Genomic DNA, 14,342 nt, shown 5'->3' on the forward strand with positions numbered 1-14,342 from the left:
TTTTCAAGAGGCAACTGGACTTCCTTTTTTTTTTTTTTGCTTGAGACGTTTTGCTTCTCATCCAAGAAGCTTCTTCAGTTCAGCATCTTGGATGAGAAGCGAAATGTCTTCAAAGCAAAACTAAGAAGGTCCAGTTTGCCTTTTGCAAAAGCGTCTTTGGGACAACCACGACCCGGATGACTGAAAATCTCCATAGATTATGGAGACTGTGTTATCTTTCTGCTCAATTCTCTGGTACTCAGATTTTCCAAATCCCGTCCTCCCCTACGTTCTAGCTCAACTTCAGATTCTGTCTGCTAAAAATGGAAAAAAAATGATGGTGTGCTTTACTTACTGACAGGGCCCGATATGTGGGCACAGGCCAACCAAAATGAAGGCCTGACATATCCAGTGTCTTTAAAGTCTATCCACTATTATTTCTTAGAACAGCCATTATTATTTCTCCTACAGAGGGCAAATGCAAAGCATTATGTGTCAGTCAAGTCACCACTGGGCATTGAAAGCCTCGGCTTTTGTATATCTCAAATGAACAGAAATAACAGAGATTTCTGAGTTTGTAGCTCGAGGCTTGCAAAACGACATCTGGATACCATATGAAAACATGTTATTCTTTTCCCCTCCTCCGGTTTTCCTTGATAAGCAGTGTATCCCACAGTGTAGGATAGGTTAGTGTGTATCCTTACAATGGAAGGATTTAGACTGCTTAAGGAAGCCAACTTTTGCTACTTCTGGCATTCACAGCAAGTCTCACTGTTTTCGGCATAAGATTGAGAAGTCCTTAAGGTGAACCAGGCAATTGGAAGAAGTCATTAAGACAGGGAGGCAAATCAAACCATTTCAGGGTCAAACCTCAGCATGGGGAACTCTATCTCTGCATTTAACTTATTAGCCTTTTAACTAGTTAAGAAGAAAAACAGTTGAAATATTGAAATACATATATGGCGCTCTCTCTCCTCTCTCTCTCTCTCTCTCTCTCTCACTCACTCACTCTGTGTGTGTGTGTGTGTGTTCAAGCATAACTCTGAAACACCTTGAGCAATTTCAACCAAACGTGATACACAGATGACTTATTCTCTGGAGAAAAATACTGTGGGGGGTAAGACACCCCTAACACCCCTTAGGGTGTGTGTTCTGTTAAGATGCAGGGTGTGTGTTCTGTTAAGATGCAGCCTGTTGTGCCTTACAATGGCTTCTACTGTACTGCCGTAAAATGGATTCTACTGTACAGTGCAGTGAAGTTGCCAACGGCTTCACAGTACTCCACAAGGGGGCTCCCTCTGGTAAAGGGAATATCCAACATTAGAAATTATATTTGGTCTGGACATTTTCCCCCCTATAAATAAATACCCGGGCAACACTGGGTTATCGGCATGTGTGCAATCTTTCTCTCTTGAAGGAAAACATGCACACGTTATTTGAATCTTTTCTCACATATACCTAGCAGTAAGTTCACTTCGGATAGTTGGCCCTATTTTAATTTTTTACCAGAACTTCCAAGACCCATCAGTTTGAGTCAGCTATCAGGGACAAGTATTTTGAATTAAGATACTGAACAACAGTATACTTCAATTCAGAAAACAGAATCTGTATTCAGTAGTAGAACTGATCTCAATCCACAGTCTTCCTCTGCAACCCTTTCCTGTGAAGTTAATCCTAATTTAGATCCCTGTTTAGATTGCTAGAATCTTGACTTGTTCTTGGATATTTGTAATACATTTGCTTTTAAAGAAGAGTTTAAAACACACTTTTGTTCATTTCAAAAGCTAATTTAGGAGCTGTTAAATTTTGCTGTTATAATCACCACAAAACTGTTTTTAAAATTCTTGCTAAACTTTTGCAAACCATCCAAACATCTACTGAGATATCAGGATCTACACCTCTAAGTACCAACAACATTTCACAGCCAGAGGCCATACTTCAAAACAAAATTAAAAGCTGCAAGTGCAAGTTGCAGATAACATGAAAAATATCACTAAATGAGATTCTGTCCCTTCTAGTGAGGATTGAGCTTTACTTTTAAGTAATAAAACAGATTTGTTAAGTCAAACAGAAGCTTAACTCACCTATTTTGTTTCTTATTTCATTGAAAAAATATAGCATTGTTGTAATTCCCAGCTGTTTAATGCGGGTGGGGCGGGGTATTTCCTGGCATATATGAATTTTGGATGGAGATAGATAGATAGATAGATAGATAGATAGATAGATAGATAGATAGATGGATGGATGGATGGATGGATGGATGGATGGATGGATGGATGGATGGATGGATAGATAGATGATAGATAGATAGATAGATGATAGATAGATAGACAGACAGACAGACAGACATGAATTTGAACACTTGAATCTTTTCAAATGTATCTCAATGATCAGAGGGCTCCTTCAATTTCTAATTGAATCCCGGGATGGGATGAGAGCACAGATGTGGTTTGTCACTGATTTCTTTTAGGGTGTGTTGTGAATTCCCACCTGAGCATTCAGCCCAACATTGCTTGGAATTCTCCCACTCAAATATTAATCAAGCTTGACCTGTATATCTTCTCAAGTCAGGCATGGTTGAACAGGTTCTGCCACCTGTTCACAGCACATGTCAAACCGAATTGCAATATGAAAAATCATAGATATGAAAGTGGAGATTGTTGTTATCTTAGATAAATTGGAACAGCATGGTGGCTCGACAGTTAAGACACTGGGCTTGCTGGTTGGAAAGCTGATGACTCAGGTTCGAGACCCAAGTGCCATGTGACGGGGTGAACTCCTGTCCTCGCCCCAGCTCCTGCCAACCTAGCACTTTGAAACAATGCAAATGCGAGTAGATAAATAGGTACCACTTCTGTGGGAAGGTAGCAGCACTTCATGAAGTCATGCTGACCACATGAGAGCGGAAATGTCTTCAGACAGTCCTGGCTCAGTGGCCTTGAAATGAGGATGAGCACCATCCCATATAGTCAGCGATGACTAGCGGAGTAAAATCTTCAGGGAATCCTTACTTTTTTAAATAAATTGAGATTGGCTCTGTTTTATTTTTTAATAGCCACACTGAATATGTTGCCCACTGCCAAGTTGCAATAAATCCAATGGAATGGCCATGCTAACAAGAAGGGATGTGTTGTGATTTGGTTTGATTGCTCCAATATTTGGCCATTGTTGGTGTTCTAAGTTGGCCTGACTCTTCAGAAGTATTGCCAACATTCCAATTCCAATTTACTTTTTTAATTAGGAAAATATTAGAATGTGCAGAAATGAACAGATTAACGTTGGCAATTAAGGAGGAGGAACAAACTGAATAGTATATGCCACTGATGGTGAACCTTTTAGGCACTGAGTGCCCAAACTGCGCACACATATGCCGGAACTGAAAGGTGCGCATGCGCGCGAATGCAGACATGCGTTCATACGCAGCAGAGACCCGAAGACCAACTGGTCAGCAGGAGGCGGGGCATCCCAGCACCAGCAGCATGGCAAGAGGTAAGATCTTTTTCTTTTGTGAGCTTCTGTTTCGTCATTTGCAGGGAAACAGAAGCTCACGAAAGAAACGCCACTGTGACCTGACCGGGGGGGCGATGGCATGCATGCCAGCGGAGAGGGTTCTGCAGTCCACCTCTAGCATGCATACCATAGGTTCATCATCATGGTTATATGCTATGGGGATTATTTTATCAATAGTTAGAGAATAAAAATGGAAGTTGGAAATAAAAGGAGGCGATTAAAGAAGAGTAGAAGATATGTTATGATAGCAATATAATCAATATGACAATTGTTAGATTTATGATGATGAGGATTATTATGTTTAATATAATTATTACATTTTTATCAGAAGATACGTTAAGAGGAAAAAATGAGCAGGTTCATTATGCTTAATTGTTTAATATACTATAATTCTAAGGTTAGAAAATTAATATCAATATCAATGATGCTGCAAATTTTGATGGTTATTGCACAGAGATTTTTGTACCCAGACGACACACTGTTTAAGAAAAGATGGAATGCTTATGTTCTAAAAAATAAAATAAAATCTTTTTATTAAAAAAATACAATTACTTTTTTTTAGATCAGAACAAATACGGCCACTGCTAAGGAACTTTATGGTGTTGAAGAAAAAGGAGGTATTTCAACATTAAATTCAAATCCATATTTGTCTTGTTTTAGAATAATCTATTGTATCCTTCAGTGAAACTCTGCAAAGGCTAAAAATGTTTTAAAAAATGTATTAAGTCTGTCCGTGGGAGTAATGGCAGTCAAGGAACAAAAAGCCAAAAGGCAACAATTTGCCTTTCAATCTGCATCTGTGCGACACCCACTGCTGATCAGAACAGAGTTGAGAAGAGAAGCTTTGGCTTCCTTAAGTTCACGGGATCATATCGGAAGATACGGCATCATACTCTAGCACTTAATGTGGGTTTCAGAAAGAGAAAACTATGTTGCAGTGATGGGATTCAGCCTGTTTGCACCTATTTGGGAGAACCGGCTGTTAACTTTCTAAGCAGTTCGGAGAACCGGTTGTTGGAAGAAATCTCATTTTGTTTTTTCCACTTTACAGGGTTAATCCTGTAAGGAAGGCAGGAAGAAAACATTCTGATGTTGTTTCTAGCCTAATCTTTATTGCCCTGCTTACAGAAACTGCCTCCCCGGTTAACGCTTATTACATAGTAACAGCTAAGGCGAAGCGCACATCGACCTGAATGACGCTCAGTTGGCCACGCCCACACAGCCACATGACCACCGAATCACGCCTACCCAGCTGGTCATTAGGGCAGAGAACCGGTTGTTAAATTATTTGAATGCCACCACTGCGATGTTCCAATCTTACAGGAGGGAAGAGGTTTTCTAAACTCATCTTCTTATAAGGCTGTCAAAATCTTATGAACAAGAATGCAAAAAAGAAAAAAGAAAAGAAAAAGGCAAAGGAACGAAAGGAAAAAAAACTAAATGGGAGGAGGGGTCTAGTCTTTTCTTATAAAAATACCAGATTGCTAGCAATCTGTAGTTTGTAATGAGGGGGTTAAATAGATTTTAAATGATATTTTCAATAACTGATTTATGAAAGCTGGGCCTATCTTTTCGAGCATAACAAAATAAGGCGTTCTGCAGGTTGGAATTAGAAATACCATTCTCAGTAGTCTGAGGTCACGTCTAAATCCACAATTACAACTGGCCACAGGCACGCACCCTTATTTGCACACCCTCCCGAGAAAATATCAAAGGCACTTGATAATTTTTTCTGAGAGAATGATATAACCCCAATCATTCTCTGTATTGCTTCTAGTTTAAAAAAAAAACCAACCAAAACCAAAGTCATCATAAAAAATTCCACATTCCGCAAGTCTCTTTTCCTTTACCCCAACTTAACTAAGCCAAAACCACACTTTTTTTAAAAAAAAAAGGAAGTAAGCAAAAGTGGGATGTTACAGTAAGTTTTCTGAACTCTTTTAAAGGAAAACATATTCGACAAAATCAGCCAAGAATGTGTCATTTTATCTTCAGTAAGTGTGCCAAGAGAGATTGCAGATAAGAATTGCATTTGCAACAACTCTGTGTTGTTTTTCTTTTAATGTACTACGATAAACCATGATTTGTCCCCAGGTGTTGTTGCTGATTTGCACAACATCTGAAGCCATTTATCACATTTTACAAACCACAGTGTCTGGATATACATGCAGCACAGCCAAACCCAAACCATATAATGGCTTCATGAAGTAAGTGAAGCCTGTCTTGATTGTTCAAATATGAAATTAAATTCCAGATGAGCCTTCCTGATATTAATAGGCTCCAATTCCCATCAATCCAACAGGAAGTCAGAGGTTTCAGAAACTGCGTCCCTAAAACAGGAGGAAATTCCATACTGTTGTTGCAGTCTATTAATTAGTTTAAAATATATTTATTCTGATTGTCTACTTCATACAATGCTGACAGTAAAGATTTTCTAGATCAGGGGTCCCCAACCCCAGTCTGTGGACTGGCACCCGGCTGCAACATGCCAGAAACTGGTCCACATAAACAAGTGAAGCCCCATCCAAGGGATGGAAGGCAGCACACAAAACCACACCCCTTCCGGTCCACGGAAAAAAACTTTCTCCACAGTACTAGTCCCTGATGCCCAAAAGGTTGGGGTGTACTAGATGACTTAAAAAAATATCCTTATTTAGGCTGTCTTTGAATAGCAAAATCACGAGTAATGTTTAATATTATTTTATTTTGAGTTCAATCTATTTTATTACATGTTCTCTGTTAGGAATGTAAGCTAACGATTGGGTCAGCAATATACAAGCCATGAGAGTAGTACTGTTTCTTTAAGTACTGCTCTAATGGGATTGGCTGCTATTACCTCAAGCAGCCATAAGATGGAGCCAGAATGACTGTTAGCTCTCTGTTTTTTTTAGATGCTGATCGGTGGATACTGCTTGAGATGTATCGTGAGTTACTGTGCTGAACTGATTATATGATACTGGACTGTGTTCGATGGATCACTCCTTAACTGAGAACATTGATAACTGAGTGACTGAACCGTGTGTAAATTGCACTCTGAATATCTCTATTTTCCACATAAGTAAAATACTATTACTTTTACTATTCGGTGTCCCTGTATGCTGTTTTGTGCGTGTTCTTCCATACCACTCTCATTACGCTTCTCTGCACACTCGCTCTCCTAACGGGAGCTTACCTAACATTCTCAACTTATAACCACCTGTTTCATTACAGTTTGAAATTATAACAGTTCTGAAAAAAGTGACTTACAACCAGCCCTTACATTTACGACTGTTGCAGCATCCATATGGCTATGTGATCAAAATCCATGTGTTTATCATGTGATCACTTTTTGTGACTTTCTTAGCCAGTTTCCAACAAGCAAAGTCATTGGGGGAAGCCGAATTCGCTAAACGACTGCATGATACACTTAACAACTGTGGCAAAAAATAGGCTGTTAAATTGGGCACGACTCACTTAACGACTGCCTTGCTTAGCAATGGACATTCCAGTCACAATTGTGGTTGTAAGTCAAGGACTACCTGTATGTTGTTATCTTTTTTTAGCTGTTATTGACTCGGAGACCTTTGAAGGAATATAACATAAAGCAAATTCCATACCATTAGTATATGCTTTTCATACACTTACCAATAAGAGGATAAGGGGCGTCTTCTTTCCCAGAATTAACCCAGAGCTGATAATCCTTCTCAGAACCCTTTAAAAAAAATACAATCCTACATCTGTTAGAATGAACAGAAAGCTGATTTATTTAACATTATAAATTAAAACATGTGTCCTTAGCACAGCTGTTGTAGACTACAGCAGAGGTCACTGACTTTTAACAGAAATCAAATAGCAGAACACTTAAATATATACACTATTGGCACATCTGTTGTAATATGTGCCCCGACAGAGCTTCTGACAGGCTCCCTACACATTTGGGTAAAAACACACCAAAGGCTGTATTTTGGCCAGGCGTGACAATTGTATGCAATCTAAGTGCTGTGGAGAGAGCTGGACTGCAGCTGCTGTTTCCACATATGGAACTCCCCAGACTGTGGTGACATGACATGACTGTGAACTGAAAAGGAAGGAAATGAAAGGGGAAAGGGGCGAAAAACGTAGCATTTCTTCCATCTTGACATTTGTTTCCATTCCAATTGATTTCATGCTTCCAGCTCTCCTTTGCAAAGATTTCCAATAAGGTGGAACATGTCAGAAAGCTCTTTTCTAAAAACAGTATGTTCACAAAGCCAAAACTAAACAATACAAAAGACAGATATGGGGTGCCTTGCAGATTCACTAAGCCCCCAAGAGCAGGAACTACAAAAGAAAACAGAGCTACATTAATAACCAAACAAACAAACAAACAAACAAACTCCTAGACCAAGAATATACTCTGTGCCAATAACCAGCAAGGTTTAATTCATTTTCACTACTGGTGTTTCTATGCTATTCTATTTCAAACTGGTTCCAAGTTAAACTCCTTATCTGCATCATTCAACTGGATTTCCCTTCTAGTTTTTAGATCAGAATATGAGTGATTGTGGACAGAAAATTAAGCAATCTCCCTTTGAATGTGTCCTATCCCTCCCCCCCCCCCCTGGGGCAAAATAGAATGGAAGTGGAAGATAAGGAGGGGGACACTTCTGCTTCATCTTTCCAGGAAACAGCTGATGAGAATATGAATCAATGTGTTTGTTGCTCACAATGAATGGGAAAACTTTCAGACAGTCTCACATTTGAAGCAATGCACCAACAGACAATTGGAGGGTTGGCTTATTTGGATCATAAAACTCTGTTGTTTCCCCCGTCCCCGTCCCCCCCCACAGGGATGGCCAACTACCCATTGAGGAGTCCTTGGTGCTGTCTGAACTTGGTTGTTTTCTTGTAGATGTTTCAGTACCGAAATATAGGTGCTGATGTTACCAGCACCAATGATGTTACTTGGGGTGCTTGGGGTAATGAAACGTCTGGAAGAAAACAACCAAGCTCAGTGAGCACCAAGGATTCCTCAATGGGTAACTGGCCATCCCTGCAGGGGGACAGGGGTGGGGGGACGACAGAGTTTTATGTTCCAAATAGGCCAGGCTTCCCATTGTCTGTTGGTGCATTGCTTCAAATGTGAGACTGTCTGAAAACTTTCCCATTCATTGTGAGCACCAAACACTGATTTATATTCTCATCAGCTGTTTCCTGGAAAGATGAAGCAGAAGTGTCCTCCTCCTTATCTTCCACTTCCATTCTATTTTGCCCGGGGTGCGGGGGTGGACGGGGGACTCAACACCCTGAGTTGCAAATATTCTCTTTTATTGGTAACTACCCATTGTCCCAAAGGTGCTTTTTCCAAAAGGCAAATGGACTTCCCTAGTAGGCTTTTTTTTTTGTTTGCTTGTTGAAAATGTTTTGCTTCTCATCCAAGAAGCTTCTTCAGATCAATTCTTCAGCTTCTTGGGTGAGAAGTGAAATGTTTTCAAATTAAAAAAGCAAAACAAGTAAATCCAATTGCCTTTAAAAAAATCACCTCTGGGATGACGGTGACCAGGATGTTTGAGAATCTCCAAAGAATCTAACTATCCATTCAGAATTATCTGGAGCCTTTTTCTTTTCCATACAAGAAAAACCCACTGTTTCTTAGCATTCCAGGATCTTAGGTGACACAAGCTAAACTGTTTGGGCATTTCTCGGCACTGGATAAAAATGTCCTTTGAAAAATTGCTTACTTGTTTGAAATGGGGAAATCCTAGTAATTTGGGGGCGGGTGTTCCTAAAATAGAAGCATTATTGTAATTTCATGCAGCTGGCTGAAAGTGTTCTGTTATATGCTGCTGAAAAAGGGGGATGAGAAAGTATCAAAAGAGACACAACAGTCATTGTACTGCAATCAAAGCCTCCAACTGCAATGCTGTAATCTCACATGTCTCTTTTAGCCTTCCCATGAATGCTACTGGCGAGAAGGCAGCAATCAGTTTTGGATCAAACAGCCCATATCTTCCACAAGTAGAAGACAGCCCAATTCTGAACTTTCCACTATTTTGAAAGTACAAGATGGACTGATTGATGCCTGCTGGTTAATCCACTTTTTTAAGATATCAGAAACACAAATTAGGTGTCTAGGAACCTGAGCTATACTTTCAAATTTGTCTGTGGTTATGCGGGAAACTTCCTGACTTAAGACAGTTTGAGAGATATTAATAAGACAGCTGACAGCCAGGCAAATACTTCCCAAAGTGCAATAGACAAGAAATCGTTTTGGATCAAATGAAGCAAAACACGGGGACACTAATTGAAGAAATTGACCTTCCACTGTATTGTCCTAGTCTACTGTATTATCCTATCAGCACAGGATATATTGTAGGAGTTTGCTTGTTTGGTTTATAGTGTAGTTCTGTATTGCTTTTAAGGAAAGATGGCTCATATTCTCTACTTAACAGAGGAAGGGGAAAATTGAATTCAAGCAATATATTTCTTCCTCTGAATTAAGTACTTTCTTTATCCCAGTAATTATTTTTCAAGATGGCCAAAATTGTGTAATGCAAAACGGTGTTTTTTCAGGATTGCTTTATAATACTGTGAACGGTGTCATTATTTGCCAACATAAATAAATGAACAACAAAAAAAATCAATCTCACATTAATTCCGAGCTGCTGGAGGGCCAAGAGGATCACGTCGTTTGCTGTGTCCAGGTTAGTAATGGTTAAGGTTTTTGACTGTGAAGAAGAAAGAGAAACATGAAATCTGCGTTGTTGCTCAAAAAAAAAAAAAAAAAGCAGATGAAAATGTCAGTCAGAATTTGGGTGTATAACAACTATGTTGTTGTTAGTTGTGAAGTCGTGTCCAACCCATCACAACCCCATGGACAACGTTGCTCCAGGCCTTCCTGTCCTCTACTATCCTCTAGTCCATTTAAGCTCATGCTGACTGCTTCAGTGACTCCATCCAGTCACCTCATTCTCTGTCGTCCCCTCCTTCTTTTGCCCTCAAGCTTTCCCAGCATTAGGCTCTTCTCCAGTGAGTCCTTCCTTCTCATTAGGTGTCCAAAGTACTTGAGTTTCCTCTTCAGGATCTGGGCTTCTAAAGAGCAGTCAGGATTGATCTCCTCTAGGACTGACCGGTTTGATCGCCTTGTAGTCCAAGGGACTCGCAGGAGTCTTCTCCTCAATTCAAAGGCCTCAATTCTTTGGCGCTCAGCCTTTCTTATGGTCCAAGAAGCCATACATTGCAACTGGGAAAACCATAGCCTTGACTCTACACACTTTTGTTGGCAGGGTGATGTCTCTACTTTTTAGTATGCTATCTAGATTTGGGGAGCTTTCCTCCCTAGGAGCAACTATGACAACTATATTTAAGCTCAAAGGCTGAAAACAAAAACAAAAACCAGATGCTCTAACTCAGGGGTGTCAAACTCACGGCGTCACGGCAGCGTCACATGATGTATCGGGACTTTCCCCCCCTTCGATAACCGGGCATGGGCGTGGCCAGCATGTAACACATCTGGCCTGTGGGCCAGGAATTTGACAGCTCTGCTCTAATTGCTTGTAAACTAAAACTAGATCTTGGCAAACGTTTTTTTTTTTAATATTCTTATTTTGAGATTTTAAATAATAAGGGATTTATTTTACACATTGCCTATAGTTGCACCTCATGCTATATTGAATTTCAAACCAAAGTATATAAGCAACAGTGGGTTTAGGGCTGGTAGACGTTTTCTACTCTCTTTACAGAAAAAACATGGAACATGAAAGTTTTTCCTTTTACCTTCCCTTAACTAAATGTTTTTGTACCGTCTACTATGACAAAATGTGCCAAGCACCAATGTTTTATTTTTTTAAAATTAATATTATTCCAGGATTTAGTCACAATATTAATCCTCATTCCTAGTATGACACAAGAAGCTCTAGTTAATTAAAACTTGATTCTGAACTCCTAAGTTTGTGGAGCTGTCTTCCTTCTAAGATAAAGGTAAAGGTTCCCCTTGCACATATGTGCTAGTCATTCCCAACTCTAGGGGGCAGTGCTCATCTCTGTTTCAAAGCCAAAGAGCCAGCACTGTCCGAAGACGTCTCCGTGGTCATGTGGCCGGCATGACTAAACACCAAAGGTGCACGGAACACTGTTACCTTCCTATCAAAGATAGGTCCTATTTTTCTACTTGCATTTTTACATGCTTTCAAACTGCCAGGATGGCAGAAGCTGGGACAAGTAACGTGAACTCACTCCATTATGCGGTGCTAGGGATTCGAACCGCCGAACTGCCAACCTTTCTGATCAACAAGCTCAGTGTCTTAGCCATTAAGTCACCGCATCCCTCTTCTTTCTAGATTCATTAAATATAAACCTATAATCACAACCGATAGGAGTCTGGAATACTCCTCCGAATACTGTGATCCATAATTTCAATCCCTCTCAGAAGGGGTGAAATTCAGCAGGTTCTGACAGGTTCATGAGAACTGGTAGCGGAAATTTTGAGTAGTTTGGAGAACTGGCAAATACCACATCTGGTTGGCCCCAGAGTAGGGTGGGAATGGAGATTTTACAGTATCCTTCCCCTGCCACACCCACCAAGCCACACCCACAGAACCGGTAGTAAAAAAATTTGAATTTCACCACTGCCTCTCAGAAAGAATCTCCAACAAGTGCAAAAATCTTAACCGGGAGCTCTTAAAGATGGTTATTTAAGCCAGAAACATTCTTTTTTGGGAGAAAGATTTCCTCTTTTAAATCAACATACATATTAAATATTTCACCATTAAGTTCAAAACCAGTCCACAAAGCTTCCAATTCCAAAATCTCTGTGTTGTTTCCTTTTCGCCAGCTGCTCAAAATAGTCTTCCGCCACAGAGATGCGGAAAATTATACAGTACGGACGGTGCCACAGAAGGTAAACTGAAGCAGTATGAACTCAAGTCTATTTTTTGCTCCAGGATGCACCTGAATAATTATGACATGAACAAAACAAGGCTAACTTTTCTGCAAAGAAGTGATATCTGGCACCCGGGAGGAGGTCAGCAGATTTGCATACAGCTTGCCTTTGGTGAGATTGTGATAAAAAGAAATATGGGTTGCTTAGGTCACCTCCCCTCTCCACTTAACCCCAATTTGCAGATAAAATGAAGCTGATCCCCCTGGGATGTCCAGCTGTTCTAACTAGCGGGGGGCGGGGGGCGGGGGGGGAGAAGCAATCCACAAACCAAACATACTATTTTAAAAAGCCACTCTATTGTCTCCTCACGAGTATTTCTTGTGTTATTACCATATATTGTATTTTTAAGAACGATCAGTCCCAGAGAGAAAGATGCATTTGTTTTGCGCTGCTCTGAACCGTTGTGTTTAACAGTGCACTGTCCCAGAGGTGCTTTTGCAAGAGGCAACTGGACTTTCTAGTTTTTGTAGCAGCCCTCTCTCAAAAGAGGGGGAGGGATATGACATCACCTATCTCCAGTCTACAACATGGTCCTTTCAACAGTTCCAAGAAGGTTCCACACCCATTTGCACCACTCAGGTGACTCTGACGACACAGAGAAACCTCCAGGTGGCCTCAACTACTCTCTAAAACAGGGGTGTCAAACTCAAGGCCCACGGGCCGGATATGGCTCACAGGGTGCTTACATCTGGCCTGTGAGACTGGCCTGAAAATATCAAAGGACTGGCCTGCGGTGCCTCTGCTGGCCAAAATGGGCCATGGGGGGGGGGAACCCCGGGCGGCTCCAGTGGGGCCAGTTTTTGGCATCCAAGGCCTCCAGCAGACTCTGCCGGTCAAAAACAGGCCATGAGGAGGCCTTGCAAGGCCTCTGTGTGGCACATTTTTGTCCGGCAGAATGCTTCTGGAGGACTGAGACCTCCGAACAGCCAGCAGAGTGCTGCAGGATGACTGAATTGGACTGGATTACAATTATGTGGCCTCAAGTTAGTGCCTGATCTGCATAGAAAACAAGCAATATCCTATGATAATACTACAGTTTAATGCCGGATTTTACATACTGTAGGTCCATTTAATCTACAACCAACAATCTATAATTGACAACCATTTCTATTTACTATCCTGGAAATTTATCTCTGCTGTTAGGTCTTGTATTATCATGTTATTTATGCTGTTGTATTTTTATTATTAGTTGAATAATACAAATACAATAGTATAAATAGCTTTTCTGCCTGGAAAAGCAATTTACTATTAAACAATGGGGTGTAAATTTAGAAATAAAAAGTGTAGTGGCATATGAAGAATAAGTAATACATGTTTGCCTGTAATATCTGGTAGAAGAGATAGGAAAATGGTTATAGTAAAGAACTGTGGAAAGAAAGAAGGGGAAAAGCGCATCTTGAGATTGTGTCAAATGCCCACCAGGACCACGCCCCCCCCCCAATGGGCACCCCCAGCCCTCTGAGGTCAAAGACAATCTTGATGCGGCCCTAAAATGAAATTGAGTTTGACACCCCCGCTCTAAAAGAATGCAAATGACCAGGTGTTTGCAAGGAGTATAAATCCTTCCACTCTAGTCAGAGCTGAAGAAGCGTCTTGGAAGAGAAGCGAAACGTCTTCAAAGAAAAACCAGAAACCAGTTGCCTCTTGAAAAAGTATCTTTGGGACATCCATGGCCTGGATGATGAGAATCTCCATAGACATTAACAGTGCCCTGTGGTTTAGTGCACTGTTGTGCATTAAAGTTTTGCACTGTCATGTAACGGTTATGTATTCATGATGGACAGGTGGACTTCTCAAGCATTTAGCCAACCTTGGTTCTATGAGTCTCAAACATGCTTATCCCTTGGTTAGGAAGGAGTGCTAGCACTGACTATTAGCCAAAGTAGTAAACCAAAAATCTGAGGAACCAGACAGAGTAGCCAAACAAATGGAGAAGATTGTGAACTCCGTACAA

At 40.6% G+C, this 14,342-nt stretch overlaps 1 protein-coding gene across 2 annotated transcripts in view; it reads right to left on the minus strand.

Annotated features, from left to right (window-relative positions):
* The window catches only part of ARHGAP20 (Rho GTPase activating protein 20), a 103,265-nt gene that overhangs the window by 15,152 nt on the left and 73,771 nt on the right, over positions 1-14,342 (minus strand). For both annotated transcript variants that reach the window (XM_081950730.1, XM_081950729.1), the window contains exons 7-8: positions 10,098-10,175; positions 7,114-7,180 (exon numbers count right to left, since the gene is read on the minus strand). In XM_081950730.1, coding sequence (XP_081806856.1) covers positions 7,114-7,180; positions 10,098-10,175 — 145 coding nt within the window. The remainder of the gene's footprint in view (positions 1-7,113; positions 7,181-10,097; positions 10,176-14,342) is intronic.

This window comes from Natrix helvetica (assembly GCF_964273705.1).
Source record: "Natrix helvetica genome assembly, chromosome: 4".
Taxonomy (NCBI): Eukaryota; Metazoa; Chordata; class Lepidosauria; order Squamata; family Natricidae; genus Natrix; species Natrix helvetica.